At 39.3% G+C, this 16,529-nt stretch overlaps 1 protein-coding gene across 29 annotated transcripts in view; it reads right to left on the bottom strand.

Annotated features, from left to right (window-relative positions):
* Positions 1–16,529, bottom strand: part of ablim1b (actin binding LIM protein 1b) — a 513,083-nt gene that overhangs the window by 139,969 nt on the left and 356,585 nt on the right. For 28 of the 29 annotated variants that reach the window (XM_039775700.1, XM_039775776.1, XM_039775715.1 and 25 more), the window contains exon 6: positions 15,271–15,364. In XM_039775700.1, coding sequence (XP_039631634.1) covers positions 15,271–15,364 — 94 coding nt within the window. Of the gene's footprint in view, positions 1–1,115; positions 1,326–15,270; positions 15,365–16,529 lie in introns of those variants that run through there. The other variant, XM_039775871.1, reaches the window with a different exon arrangement.

Below are 16,529 nucleotides of genomic sequence, written 5' to 3'. Positions count from 1 at the left end.
TTAGTATACCAATATATATACTGCAGACACACACATACACACACATATATATATATATTAATGTGTATGTGTGTGTGTGTGTGTGTGCATGCAGAATAGTGGCACAGCGGTCATGGATGCTGTCTTTTATTTCCATGATCTGGGACTCAAACCCTGTGTCTGAAATGTAGAATACTATAGAATTTGTTGGTTCCCCAGATATATGCACATTAGGCGAACTGGTGATGCTAACCTGGCGTTTTGTATGTGGGTCTCACAATGAGCTGCCACCTTGCCTGGAGTTAGCCTTGCTTGCCCCTGCAACAATGAAAGTGGGTTTGAGAATACATGCATACACAGTACATATACTGCATATTTACTAGTTACAGGTAGGTAGAAGATAGATATTGCATAGCGTGTGTCAATATGTTAATAAGTATATAAGGAGCCTGCTTAAACTGTATACTCAAAATACTCTTAAACATATTCATTTTAAATTACATTCTTCTCTAAATATCAATCCTTTCTAAATCATGTAACAAGCATCTTAAACATGAAGAAAAATGCTGCACTTGGTAGCTTGAGCATGATATTTCTCCATCTCTAATTCCTCAAAGTAACCAATGTGTGTGCAGAACCAATTTTTCCAGTATGAGAAATCAGTATTGAGGTAGAGATCCTTCATTAAAACAGTGTACCCACCCTACCACGGGACTGAGGTGTGTGTCTAAAGCATTCAGTGAACAATTTGAGAAGCACAACCATGTAAGTGACAGTCCTTACTGAAGAAGCACATAAAGAACGTTTGAAAAATCGGTCTTGAAGAAGAGAATAAAACTGGTAGTGCAAAAAGCTGCCTGAGATGAAGACATGACATAGGTTCCACTATTGTGTTTCTGTATTGCCTAAAACGTGATAAAGATTTGTTCATGACTGTGCATGCAAAGCTCTCTGCTGGAGAAGGAGGTTTGCTTGGAGTGCATTTTGTCAGTCTGGCGTGCACTTATAATTTAGCAATGCTTCCTGCAATATATGTCTGAAATACAATTCATCACACCTTATGACTAATTACAGAATACTGCTTCTTATTTCTAAAGTCTATTATGCCAAAACAAAAATACCTAAAGAAACCTTACCTCTCAGGGCTCTGCCTGCATGAACTCTGTTGAATGTCTAATCTGCCAATCTGTGCATTTGCAAATTCAGGGAATCCAAGTGCTCAGAAAGCCAGGGCAAACTGGCAACAATAGTTAATTCTGCTCAGTACCTAAAAAGTAAATCTGTGCCTTAAACGACAGTATTAAAATAAAAGACTTCTCTCTCTCCTACATAGACAGTACGATCCGGCAAGCGCTGGAATGCGCCACTGTTTGAGTGTAAGGGGTGGTGCATTTAAATATAATAGGAAGGTACCATTTCCTGCTACAAAAGCAGGTTTGTGTAAGCTGCGAGAAAACCCTGTCAGCCTGTAATCTGTAGGGAAAAGAGAGGAGAAACAGGCTAAATAGCAAAGGTGGCAAGCTCGGTGCCAAATTGAACGTCTGTAAAAGCAATTGTAGTTGCGTCTGCTCCTGCAACAGGTTCCAGTTTCACTTAGCACTTACCACCATTTGGAATTGACAGAACATCTCCAGGAGGAAAAATTATAAAGACATATCAAATATATTTTATAAAGAATAATGGGGAAACTGTTTTCCTAAAACAGCAACATGTAAATGCTCATAACAAATTGTTTCAAGAAGGCAGCCTAAATAAAACAGCTCTCCACTGTAAGCTGGCTTCACTTCAGTTTATTCTCCATTTTCTTGCCTGTGTAAGAATGCACTTGTAATCCAATTCAAGGGAATAAGCAGACGCAGCAGTGTGCAAGTAGGACAATGAAAGTTGAAAAACACATATCTCATCATGGCAACTGGAATAGCCGCCTCCAATTATAAGGAAAATGGCTCTATATAAGAAGGAGACCGAGACAGCGTCTCAGGCAGAGAAAATCGGCAATCAAGGGAGGTTACTAGAGAAACTTGTTACTTAGAACCGGATAGTAATGGGAAGCACTTGAAAGGCTGGCATCACTCATTGTTACACTTGGCTTTGACAGCTAAATCAGACAGAAATAAAGAGGACTTGCCGTGAGAACTGGCACGCTGTCTTGACTAAAGCCCTGCCCTGGACGTTGGTTACAATGAAACTCATAAAGATCTCTGGACTATGTAGGCACATCAGCAGTGTTTGAGATTCATCCAATTTTGTGACAGCACACTATTATACTGTTAGACATTCCACCAGTAATATTCAGTCTTGTTTGAATGCTGTGGCAAGGCTACAGTTAGTTAAAGTCTCCAAGTAAGCAGACTTCAATGATTTTGTCATTTTCAAGCATGGCATCACGTGTCAATTACAAAACAGCAAATGTAAGTCAGTCAGTCAGTCATTGTCCAACCTGCTATATCCTAACACAGGGTCACTGGGTCTGCTGAAGCCAATCCCTGCCAACACAGGGCACAAGGCAGGAACAAATCCCGGGCAGGGTGCCAGCCCACTGCAGAATGCAAATGTAAGTGAATATGAATATTGCTGGCACATTTTACAAAACCGCATTTTGTCCCTTTCACGATAAAATTGTAATATTGCAAATCATTGTCTTTCCTTGAACAGCCTGAAAACATTTCTTCTGTTCCCCCGAGTGTTTGTATATAATTTCATTTACAGCTCCTAATGTTTGAGGTCTGATACCAAACGTTTACACACATTTATTGAAATTGTGACTAATCAAATCAAGATATTTTCAAATGTAATAAAATTGTTGAACAATATTTACTTAAAAAACAAATGGATCAGTATATGAAATAAATATCTAAAATTCCTTAGTTCAGTGTTGGAAAATGAAAATGCCAGTCCTGGAAGCATATAATAAATACAGGATTCTGTTCCAATTTATTAATTAGAAAACAATTATTTTGCTTTATTAAGCCTGTCACTTATTTAGATACTCATCACCTTGTATCAGATTGTGGCGGAAGGCTGGCTGCTCAACCCGGCCAGGATGCCCAAAGAGGAGAAAGCAGCTACTGAAGGACACTGCCTCCCCCAGAACGGCAGATGGAGATGTCCCTGTAGCATAGCGGTACCCCAGATTCCCACAGGGCACCATCAGATTTGGAGTTCGGCTTCACAGCCCTGCTGGGTACTGTGGGTGCCGCCAGGAGATGCTGCAGGGAGGTTTGAGAATCTTTACTTTCCGTATAGCCCGGAAGTACTACCAAGTCATAGGGACGGAACCACAGAAGTACTTCTGGGCAGAAGAAAAATACAATTGTCTATCTGCTTCTGTCCTTCCGTCCATGTGACTTGTTAGCACTTCTGGGTCAAGGAATATATAAAGGACTGGTGGAGACCCAGCAGGCGAGCTGGAGCTGGGAGGAGTAGAGGAGAGATTTGTCCTGATTATTGGTGTTTTGCCTGTGTATGATGGCGGAGGTGCTTTTGGGCACTATTTCAAGAAGTAAAGAATAAAAAGAACACTTCTTGGTGCTTTTACCCTGAGTCATCGTCTGTCTGTTGGGTTTAACGGGGCGACAGCGACCCCCAGCATTCTTACAAGTTATAATTCTACTGTGTTCATTCAGCTCATATTTTGCATTTGTTAGATAAACTGCAAAGTGTATTGGGGAGGATTTGAAGCCCTCAATCCTTTCACTTTTTTTTTTTTTATTAAAACAAGTACTTCATGATGAACACACATACAAGTGAAAATGGTAAAAGTTTAGCTCTTTTTCAGAGAAAAAAAGATATATTTTTTACATTAATTATTTAGGTTTCAAAAGATTACCCATATAATTGTTTTAAATAAATTATTACTTACAAAAAGTCACTTGGTAGTTTTCCTCTTACAATCCTCTGAAGGTGTTACACGGTGCAATGACCAACAGATATCTGCTAACATAAACTCACTGCACTTCCCAATATAACATCCGAGTGACATCCTGGTAGAACTTCTCCCCCTGTTCATCAGAGACCACCCCCATGTTCTTGGGGAAAAATTCAAATGGAAGTGTTGGAAATGAAATTTTAAAGGCAAGTTCTACCAAAGTGCTACGCTGGAATTGAGAAGCTCCTTAACTAGGTTCTTGCAGTTTTCCGCCTTTGCGTTCCCAAGAAAATTGTGGCAGACCCTTTTTTAAATAAAGGAAGAGTTTCATTCTTTTATTGATTGCTACCTGTTACCTGGCCAAGACAATGCATGGATACCTCGACCTTACATACTGTATTCCTGCAACAAATCATGGAAACAACAACATTCCCTCTTGTGGATAATGGAAAAGCATTTTTCTAACCTTCTGAATATGAATTCCTGGATATACTACAGGAATAACAGGAGAAAAACAATACTGATTGAGAGCAAAAAATGTGTAGCAAATGCTTAATTCTGAGTTGCTTCCACCTCAAGTAAAGTTAAGAATGAGGAAGACTACCATTTTTCAGCTCAAAATATACTTCAAATAATATTCTTAGTAATGAAAATACTTATGCCATAAAACAAACATAATCATTTTTTTCAAAATGCCGTTTTACACTGAATCCCATACTTGACGGAGATGTTTTGTGGTAGAGAAGTTCCAGTTTCAGAAATTGATCCATCACACCCACGTCTATAAAGTACATCATTTTTTTTGCAAGGGAGGATTTTGGTGAAGAACATTTATTTATTTTTTCATTCACCTCCACTTACAGAACCAAGGTTTAAATGAATTTAAGGTATGAACTTATACAAAACTAAATGTGTTTAAAACATTTCAAACCCTGAGATTGTGGGTTCAAATCCTGCCACTGACAGTGTGTGACCCTAAGCAAGTCACTTGAGCAACCAGTACTTCAAGAAAAGAAATGCAACCAATTGTGTCATAAATGTTGTAAGTCGCTTTGGATAAAAGTGTCACCTAAAAAATAAATGTAAATAGATCACATCATCATCATCATCATCATTCACTGCCATTTTCCATACAGAAGTTGCTGTCACGGTTCTTCACTGTTGACCTTTCCTTCTCGAGTACTTCACATTTTTTGATACCAGTCAACTCCTTAGAAGTTCACCAGCCATTTAAGTCTTTATCTTCCTGTACTTCATTTACCTTCTAGGTGTCCTTCAGGTAGCAACCTCTCCATGTCCAGCCTTACAAGTTGACCAAAATATGAAACTTTGTTTTCTTGATCATGGGTGCTACATCTGCATTTACCAGATTTCACCTTCCTTGTGACTTATTTTCACTGTCCAAGGTATCTTCATCAGCATACTACACACCCGCGCTTCAAATGCTTCTGTCTTGTTCCTGCTTGCTTGCGTGAACGCCCAGGTTAACGGCCATATAATAAAGTTGAGTATATGTGACATTTAATGATTCTTTTTTCTTGTTTTTAAACTAATGGACTTTTCTGTGAGAATCATTTGCATGCTGTTAAATGCAGTGATGGACATCTCAGTTCTTTTGTTAATTTCTAAATTGCACCTTTTATCTTATATTATTGTATGACTCAGTTTTGCAAATGTTTTTACTTGCTCTGTGTCTTCTTCATCAGTCCTGATTTTGATCTTTGGCACTGCCTCGTTTCTTCATCTTCACTTCATTACCATCATTTAAAATCTGCAATTTTCCTTCCATTTCTGCCATCAACACAGTGTCATCAGCATATCTTAGGTTATGAAAACTCTGGCTAGACTGGCTGGACACTGATGTGTTCTCTTATAATGTATTTAAAACGTTTTTAGGCCTCTCCTTTCAGTTTAACTATCAGATTTGTTATAAAAAAATCTAACTTATACAAAGTAATAAGTTCCAGATCGTTTTGTGAAGCACTCTTTAGATAGTTCAGCACTTGATCTGAACAGAAGCTCTCGTAAAGCACTAAAATATTAATTTAATGCAAAAAGACTATTAAAGATGGTAAAAACATTCACATATTTGTGAGTTATATGTTTAGTTATCCGTTTTATATACTTTAGATGTTGCTGTCACCGACAGAGCTCAACAGGTGGTCCTTGGCATGGGCAGGTGCAAGCAGAATGAGCCAGTCAGGGCTCAGGGGTGCAATCAACTCATGGTGGCCACCTTCACACATTACACGATAAGAAACAGAGGGGGTCAGGATCTGTTTGCTCTTTTTTGCTTATAAGAATGTCTCATCACTTTCTTGGGTCAAAAGTGTTCACACACAGGAGGAAATTCTGGAGGCTGCATAAAGGAACAGTGGCCTCTGTCATCTGATTAATAGCAAATAATACTGAATATGTTATGCAACATACATTAAGTGTTAAGTAATTTTAGTTAGGTGTCAGAAGTGAAAATGGCCATCTGTATTAGTTAGCTTAGCTAAATAACCTGGACTCGGAGTCTTTCCTGACATAGGCCAGTTCACAGTCAGGTTACACTGTAGCAGTGCTACTCGACAGACGCGCCATCTCTCAGCGTGCAGTGGCTTTCACATTATATTGAGTCAGCTACAGCATACCACACTATTAATTACGTTGTAACTAAAAGTAAAAATATAACGTTTCTTGATTTAAATGCACATTTCTTATAGAGAACATTTAATGCTTGTTATATTGTATTTAAAACAAGCACCAAGTTAAAATGATTGAAATATTTCACAAACTGCTGTAATTGAATCACTTTCCTTATATTTCTTTGTTGATAGAAGAAGGGCGAGACTGCATTACATCTGCATTAAGTAATGTGTATGCTCCATTACCTCATATCTCCAGGGGTGTGTCAGAGAAATCCAAGAAGAGTTGGCTCAATCAAAACTACAAGTGTCACTTGCAGTTTCTTCTATAGAAGGTTCCTGATCACAGCTTGATGCACAGAATTGGTATCTGCTTTTCTGACATTTCAATCGTAGAGTGAACTGAAAATTTGAATATTCAGGTTTGCGTGAATTAAGAATTACTGTGCACCCTCGAGAACTGTTTGACATATAGTATTGCACCAGAGAAGATAGACACTGATTAGAAATGAAGTGGGGACTCCTGGTTTTTGGTCTGCAGCAGCACTATACAGAGAAAATGAGTATCTTTATGTTAACTTGCATGCATTCTCATTTTAATGTACTTTTACTTCATGATCAATCTAAAGGAATATTTTTGGAAGAAACCCCCGTAATATCTACTTTACAGAATCACTTCAGTAAGAACCCTTACCACATCCCCTCACTAAGTCTATGTGTCTTGGCATCACTTCTGTTTTGGGGAACTGCATATAACAGAATCTCTGTTGCCTAAATAATTGACATGTTATGAATTCTCTTATTCCATATTAGTATTGTAATCTTCTTTCAAAATATGCATAGTTCTTAATATATTGTAGGTTTTAGAAGTTTATCTTCCTTTAGCCCCAACATTCAAGCCCTGAGGCTTTATTTTATGAGAAGTACAATCAGAAGAGTCTTTATAAAACAAACAATAATATAATACACATCAAAACAAAGTACAGTGGAACCTCGGGTCACGAACGTCTCGGAACACGTACAAATCGGGTTACGACCAAAACGTTTGCCAAACTTTTGTATCTGTTCACGACCACACACTCGGGTGACGAACAAGCCAGTTTCCCTTCCGGTTCGTATACGCCGATGATTTTCGCACGTGTTCAGTCTCTCCCTGTACATGTGCATGCATTCGCTGTGAACTCTTTGTGCTCTATTTCGTGTGCTTTTGCATTAATTTTGCGATTAACCATGGCCTCTAAGCAAGTGAAGAGTGGTAGTGTTGGTGAGAAGAAAGGTTCAAAGAAAATTGAAATCGAATTAAATAAAGAAATTATTGAAAAGTATGAGCGTGGCGTTCATGTTACTGATCTTGCCACCGAGTACAAGAAGTCAAAATCTACGATTTCGACTATTCTAAAGCAGAAAGAGGTCATTAAAGCAGCTGATGTTGCAAAAGGAGTTACAGAGTTAACTAGGTAGAGGCCTTAAGTGCTGGAAGAGGTGGAAAAACTGTAGCTAGTGTGGTTGAACGAGAAGCAACTTGCAGGGGATGGCGTAAGCAAGGTGATGTTATACGAGAAAGCCAGGAAGATTCATGGCGATTTGCTGCAAGGTTAGTTTTCTTGGTTGTTTATGGTTTGTTTTTGTATAAATTAAGGATTTTTCAAATTTTCATTTTTTTTCCCTGTGTTTAAAACTCATAAAAAAAAAGTGTTTACAGCGAGCGGTTCGTAAGGCTGTAGTGGGAACTCTTGCAATGTTAGTTTTCTCAGTGTTATTCAATGTTTTTACATTTAGTTTACTATTACACTGTGCCTTCTATGGTATAATGAACCATTTTTGTGCTTAAAAATCTTTTAAAAAATATATTTACATACAGTTTGTACGGTCTGGAACGGATTAATTGTATTTACATACAATCCTATGGGGGAAATTAGTTCGGATCACGACCAAATCGGTTCCACTGTAATTAAATAAATAATTCAAAGACAAGATAAAATGCCTCGTTTCTTTTTGCATTATCCAAACTCACAGATATGCAGAGTTTTTTTTTTTATAAGGAGTTGACAGGATATACATGCACATATTTCCAGGAATAATATTAACAAATAGCACATTTTCATTCTAGAAGTTATAAAAGCTCCCTAAATATTCAATAACATATGCACACAGTCAGCTTTGAAAGTCTTGCCCACTCTCTGTACAGCGTATTACAGTGATGAGATGGTGTTGTCTGTTCCCAACTTTACGTCTGCTTCTTTGTCACAGATTGTCAATAAAAGTATCAGGCCAGAAGAAAAGTTGCACTCATGTCTGAAGAGGATTTTAAGCTCATAAAAAGAATCACCAACCTGAAATGAAAGTCAACTGCTTTTATACAAAATATAAATATCTTTGTAATGTGTAGCACTTAACATCTTAGCAAAGTACGCCTGAAAGATTGTATCATCTGTCAGGGATGCCAGGAGCCATGACCCGGCCGGGACGCCATGAGGGACCGGATGTGGGTCTGCGCCCACCCTGGATCACGTGTGGGGGTCGCCTTCCTGATTGCTCTGGGGGCCACGGGCACAAGGCATGGAAGCTCCACCCTGTAGGGGCCCGTGGTCACCGCCAGGAGGCACCCCAATGCCTTGGGGACCTGTTACCCCAGCACTTCCGCCACACCAGGAAGTGCTGGGGGGAAGACTTAGGACGGCGCCCGGAGAGCTGCCGGGAGGACATCCGGCAATTCCGCCACACTGGGGCGTGGCTAGAGGAGGAATGCCGGGAACACCTGGGGCTCATCCGGGTCCTGTATAAAAGGGGCCGTCTCCCTTCATTCTAGGCTGGAGTCGGGAGGAGGAAGGACGAAGCACAGAGGAGGTGTGGAGGCGGCCCGAAGAAAGGCATTTGTGGCTAGGACTTTGTTTGGGGTTTTGTGCACGTGACTGGGGTCTGTGTGACCTGTGAAATCTGTAAATAATTGTGTAAATAAACGTGTGGTGGTGATTTACAACATGTCCGCCTGTCTGTGTCCGGGTCGGCTCCACACATCATAAACGCACTTCTCAACCACATCTCCAAAACACAGTGACTGCCCATCATGAAGCCCATCAGAACCACAACGGCACTTCATTTGAAGCAGTTCCTACATCAGATCTATTAGTGTGGGATGCCTAGACAGATGCAGAGAGGTAAGGCAACATCTGTTTAAAAACTTGTACTACGCATTGGTTTGAGGGCCAGGTGACAGAGGTCAGGAAATGCTAAGCAATTCAATTTGCAAATGTAAAAAGTTGTATTTTCTTTTGAAACTGTGAAAAGACTTTTAATAAAATATTATCAGCTTCAGACTAGAAGGATCCACAGCTCTCGCCTTTAAATTATGGAAATAATGGAAACAGCACTTATTACAAAGCCACAAAATGCACAAACCAAAAGCTAAAACCTGAAGACAGTGAAAAGCCTAAAAAATCCAAAAGAATAAACCTGAAGATTAGAAGACTCCAGGCCCAACCAGGCCTGACCGGGCCAGATCAGACACAAATCTCAAGAAAGTCAACTAACATAACCCATCTATCCACCCATCCTTTATCCAGCCCACTATATCCTAACTACAGGGTCACGGGGGTCTGCTGGAGCCAATCCCAGCCAACACAGGGCACAAGGTAGGAAACAAACCCCGGGCAGGGCACCAGCCCACCGCAGCAACGAACATAAACTAAAGTTAATACCACTGCATCGAAGCAGTGACTGCAGGTAACCTTAAATAATTCCCAAGTGCTGCCATGACTCTGATTAAAGCAGCTGAAATCCAATTAGGGGCTTGCCATTGAAAACACTTAATAACATCATTAACATAAAAGACAGAAAAAACTATTTAAGCTAACATCAAAATGAACAACAAAAATAGAACAACTAGCAAAATATAAACAAAATTGGAATTGCTGTGGAAAAATAACAATGGCAAAATGCAAATGATAGAAAAACCAAACTCCAGGGCAAGACCCACAACAAAACCAAATCTGTTTGTTTAACGACTTAGCGCTTGATTTATTATATCTGATCTTGCCTGTCTGACTTCTCTTCTGGAGATCCCAAATAAAAAGAAGAAAACCTTTTCCCATTCTCTATCTAATGCTCTTCCAATAGCTTTCTACCCGTGCCTTACACGTCCTACTGTACAGTCACCAACCTATTTTAAGGTTTTGGGGGCGCCATTATCCATTCCAGCAGCATTAGCACAAAGCAGGAATCAACCCCAGATGGGAAGCAGGCGATCACAGGGTACACTCATGTGCACACTCATACTCACTCATACTGAACCAGATTAGTGTAGCCAAGTGACTTAAGAAACATGAGTTTGGGATGTGACAGGAAAACCCATGCAACACGAAGGAGTTCGAACACAGAGACTCCACACGGACCACCCATGAGCTGTAAGTCAGAGCTGAGCAGGTGGTTTTTGGAATAGTAAAACTGAAATTGATGTGCCATACAATAGTGGATAATTAATACTCTACGGGAGAAATAAAACACATTTTAGTGTTACTATACACTTTTCAATATGTGCTTTTATTTCCTGCAGCTAAAACCGGTGCTTATAAATAGAAAGAATAGAACAAGAAAATGTCACAACAAGAGCTCACTTGAAGACCTTTGTATCAATTCCTCGTGCATGGCCCTGTACGCAGCGGAACTGCTAGCTAGTACGGATGTCCTGTGTTTACAAATGAAATCTCAAACCAGAAGTAACCTCACAATAATGATCATGACAACAATGCCCATCAGCTTTCCAACAACAATAAAGGGAGTCAGCTCCATAGCCTCACACAGCCCTCAGAAGAGGAAGGAAACTCATTTACTAGAGGTTTGGTGGTCCCTTGACCATATAATAAAATTTATAGGTGGATAATAAAAAAAAAAAGTGGTGGGTTTTAATTGAAAGGACAGGAGCTCATTCTTTGAAACTAGGCTGACCTTCACATATTGCTACTGGATGTGCATTTTTTAAGAAGTTTAAACAGATGAGAAATGACATTTAAATAAGCAGGCTTCTAAATATCCTACATTTTTGTGGCCCTGAAGTTAAAAATGTGAACTTGCAAAATGAACAGATGGATGGCTACACTCTGCTTTATAAAAATGATCATTTTTTTCTGTTTAGGCCCTGTCACTTTACATAGCTTTCCTAGTGATCTTTAATTTGCAGATCTTAGCAAGTAAGAGGCAGTCGTCCAGTCATCTAGTGTGATACATTCAGTAAGTCAGTCAAACCCGTCCACGACTTGCCCAGACAAACCAAACAAGTTTGATTGAACGTGCGTAGTGCTCATGAGAGCTGATAAGCAGTGAGCGCTCATCTGGACATACAATGTATAGAATGCTGAGACAAGGAATAAGGAGCAAACAGAAGACAGGCTCATCTGCGTGATGTATTACATTTTATGTACCACAATAAAACAGAAAAAGAAAAAGATGGCCGAGATTAAGAGTGATCTCGCTCTACCTGTAGACCTTCACATGGACACCAACTCCATTTTGGAAATACGAAAATCTGTTGGAAAGTCAACATTGAGTCATGTAATTTGACATGCTCTGCAATATTTATCTCATGCAACATGTTTATATATTTATATATTAATAATCATGCTATACTGAGTGTGCTGGGCTCATAAGTGCATTTAACTGATATGAACTTAATGTCTAGTAAGAACTTGAGAGATAAATTTAACAGTCTGAGTTTGAGTCTGGAGCTACAATACATGAAGGTGGTAAAATCTTATTACTGGTGCCTGACAGGGAGTAGTTGAGTGAAAATGCTGCATTTATTTATAACATAACATTAATAGCAATAATTCTACCCATAATAACAAGGGAAAATACAAAGACAAATGGCTTCAGACATTTTCAACAGGAATGAACAACATTCTGGACAGTGTTCACTTTTAAAGGTTTAGAGATAGAAATAATGCTAAGGCTTTTAGTCCTGCTCTCTGATGTACAATCTGACTTATTGTATACTATTGTGTTCAGCTACCAAGGTATACTAATTGATTGAAAACTTTAATACAGATACAAAATGATCTGTCAGTCATAATGCAGGAACTAAAGATTCATCTATTTATAGTTATAGTACTTCAACATCTGCAATAAGATGCCGCAGATGTTCTATCAGACGTTTGTCTGTTTGTTTGTTTGAAGAAGGACGCCTCACGCCTGGACAAACTGGTGAGGAAGGCAGTCTGTATTGTAGGCACGGAGCTGGACAGTTTGACATGTGTGGCAGAGCGACGGGCGCTGAGCAGGCTACTGTCAGTCATGGAAAATCCACTGCATACACTGAACAGGATCATCTCCAGACAGAGGAGCAGCTTCAGCAACAGACTGAGGAGATCGTTCCTTCCCCCCAATATGCGACTCTTCAGTTCCACTCGGCGGGGTAAACGTTAACATTATACAAAGTTACTGTCTGTTATACCTGCATTTTTATCACTCTTAATTTAATATTGTTTTTTTTATCAGTATGCTGCTGCTGGAGTAGGTGAATTTCCCCTTGGGATTAATAAAGTATCTATCTATCTATCTATCTATCTATCTATCTATCTATCTATCTATCTATCTATCTATCTATCTATCTAGTCACTTCTAGTCTGTCTATCTATCTATTTATCTATCTATCTATCTATCTAGTCACTTCTAGTCTATCTATCTATCTATCTATCTATCTGTCTGTCTATCTATCTATCTATCTATCTATCTATCTATCTATCTATCTATCTATCTATCTATCTATCTATCTATCTATCTATCTATCTATCTATCTATCTATCTATCTATCTATCTATCTATCTGTCTATCTATCTATCTATCTATCTAGTCACTTCTAGTCTATCTATCTATCTATCTATCTATCTAGTCACTTCTAGTCTATCTATCTTTCTATCTATCTGCGCAGCTTACCTGCATGTACATTGCTACAGATTTAGAAGATATGGCGACTGTTCTTGCTACTTAGTTTCTGCTGACTTCAAAGCCCAGTGTTTATTTAAGATCCATTATATTACTTAGCCACTGACGTTTCTGATCGATATCATCTGGCTGTCAGTTAGGCCTACAAAACATTGATAACATGAAGTAAATGTTTACTTTCAGTGAAGATTAGGACCTGGTAATGGAAACAGGACAGATTCACTCCTGGCAGCAAAAGATTCGACCAATTTATGAGACCAATTTTAACAAAGAGTATCATCACAGACACTTTACAGAGCACAACACAAGACTAGAATTGTATGTATGCTAAAGGGAACTTAATTGTGAAAGCAAAAATTCTGCAGGAGATTATCCCAAAAGAGCACAGACAGAAGACACTAAAATGTTGATCAACCACAGAAGCCACCTAATGAGAAACAATAAACTTTTTAAAAATGTTTTCAGTGAACTCATTCAATTTTATAGTATGTGAAGAATATTTTACTAAAGAAAATGATCACAGCAATGGACTGACAGTACAAACAGTAAAAAACACAGAGATGTGGGAAGAAGGCCGGACACCACAGATTCATCCCTGTGGCTCTGTAGCAATAACCACTGCGCCCAAGTTGATGATAAAATGAGCGTACCTTCTACACGAGGCCTAGCAGCAACACAGTATTTCTAGAGTTAATGTTTAACACCCAAAACATTGTGAATACTTGAAATATCCACAGTCCTCAGTGCAACAATGAGTAGATAAAACAGCATGCCAAAGCTGATGTCAAAATTTCCACATGGTCTCACCAGGAAAAGGATTAGGAACCGCCATGGTGGAGCATTTCCTCCACTATCTGGGATAGAAAAAATGTAACTATGTTAGACAGATCTGTGCCTCATTACAGGAAAGGTACATTTGATCGAGATTCAGGTGGCATCAACATTGGAATCTGTAATATACTGTAAACACAACTGTTGACAACATAAGCATAAAGGCATAATTAATGTCATCCTATGGAGGTTATGGTGCAGAATCATTCACACAAGGTAACATTAGAGGCACCATGTAAGTTAGGCCTCAGAGCTTAAAGCCTGAAGAAGTGGCTCTTCAATCTTTTTTAAAAACGGGAAGAGGATTCGGCAATTCAGATTACTGCTGCCACTCAGCAATAGTGCTGTGAGACAACACAGTGAGCGTTAAGAATCTGTTGGAAGCTATAAATGGTAGCTTTGAGTTTCATATCTTGAGGTGTGATTTGGCCATTTTTGCTTAAGAAAGATGTAGGCAGGGGAACATTTTCACATAAGATGCATCTTGAAGATATTTTATGAATGAGATTTAGGGATTGCCTCACTTGTTAGGTTAAGTTTCTTAAACAGCCATTTCTATAATAATGTGGGAGGTGACGTGGTGTTGTAGTGGGTAGTGGTTGCCATCTCACACACCCAGTGCCCTGCGTTTGAATCTTTTCTTATCCGTATTTAGTTTGCATATTCTACCTGATTCTAGAGGGATTCTTCCATGTGCTCCGGTCTTCCTCACACATCCTCAAAGACATTCGAGTTAGGCTGATGGTGTAATACAGGTATAGAACTGACCCTGTGTGAGTGGGAGTGGGCCCTGCAAAGGACTGGTGCTCTGTCCATTGCCAGTTCTGATTTGTATTAAATGAATATGGTGATGTTATGTTAAAATGTCCTGACAATTAATTTTGAGCAATGATATTACTCAGCCCTTACATAGCATTGGTCTTAGAGAGCACAATAATGAAGTCAGAAAATGAATGAAGACAGCAAAAGTAAAGCGCGCTTTACCAGCTTAGCAGGGCAGCACATTTCACTGCATCCCACACTTACCTCTAATACCTTTCCAGTGATAAACTGATGGCATGCTTCACACTTGACCCCAAAGTGTATCTGATAGTCCTTTTCACAGTATGGTGCTCCATCTCTAAACAAAATAAAGAAATAAAAACAAATCCATTTAATGACTTGGGAAGTGATTTTTTCTGAAATTAAAAAGTGGATGTGAACATTATCGAGGCAACTTAAGGTTCTACACCCACAAGAGCTGTCAGGTCGGTCCTGATGCTTTTATAAATACTAGGATTGTTACGCAAGCAGAACTGGAGCCTAGAATGCAGGATACAAAGTCAGTTTGATGTCTCATCCTGAGCAGGGAGTTTTTTTTTGACATTTTTATTTATTTCCATTTGGGATGAGATGTGTTAACGAGTGACACATAACTTGGTTGGTGCAAAGATGGGCCCATGTTATCTATGGATGACTTGCCAAATATATTTTTTCTCCAATGGTAACCCGTTCTCCTAGCATTAGACCTGAAACTTCTCAGGCCATAATGCGAGTTGCACAACCCACCTAAACCCAAGCAAACATGCCGTACTTTACAATATACAGTACATAACTTAAAAACTCGAGAGCAGACTGATTGAGAGAGCTGTGGCACATTTTTCAGTTCCTTACCTGGTGGACATCAGCCTGTCACACCTGACAGTATCACTCCAAACATCAGATCACCTCAAGGCTGTGTGCTCATCCCACTGCTGTTTTTTTTACTGTTTACACACTATTGTGTTGCCAAGCATGACGCAAACTCTGTCATCAAGCTTGCTGATGTTGGTAAGTCTGATTAGATATAGAAAGGACGTTTAACTAATTGCTAATTGGGTCATTGTAACAGTCTTTCTCTCAATGTCAACAAAATAAATGAGCTGACGGTAGACTTCAGGAAATGTGGAGGGGGCCATGAGCCTGACAACATAAACAGGCCTGCCTGAAGCAGCTTTTGGTTCTTACGGTTGAGGTCCACATCACATCACTGAGATTTCTCACTGTCCCACTAAACAACGTATTTTGTTAAAACCTCTCAACAGCTCCTTTGTTTTTGAGTGGGCCACATAAAGTCAGTCCATCCACCAGATCCTCACTAACTTCTACAGATGCTAGGCTGATAGCTTACTGACTGGCTACATCACAGTCTTTCATGGCCAATGCTATGTGGAAGACCACAACACATCGGGCCCAGTTAATCACTGAAGGCAAGCTCTCATGCATACAGGATATTTATGATAAGAAAGTCCTTTCATTGTGATAGA

Source organism: Polypterus senegalus, chromosome 1 (assembly GCF_016835505.1).
Source record: "Polypterus senegalus isolate Bchr_013 chromosome 1, ASM1683550v1, whole genome shotgun sequence".
NCBI lineage: Eukaryota > Metazoa > Chordata > Cladistia > Polypteriformes > Polypteridae > Polypterus > Polypterus senegalus.
This window is presented reverse-complemented; position numbering and strand designations above follow the sequence as displayed.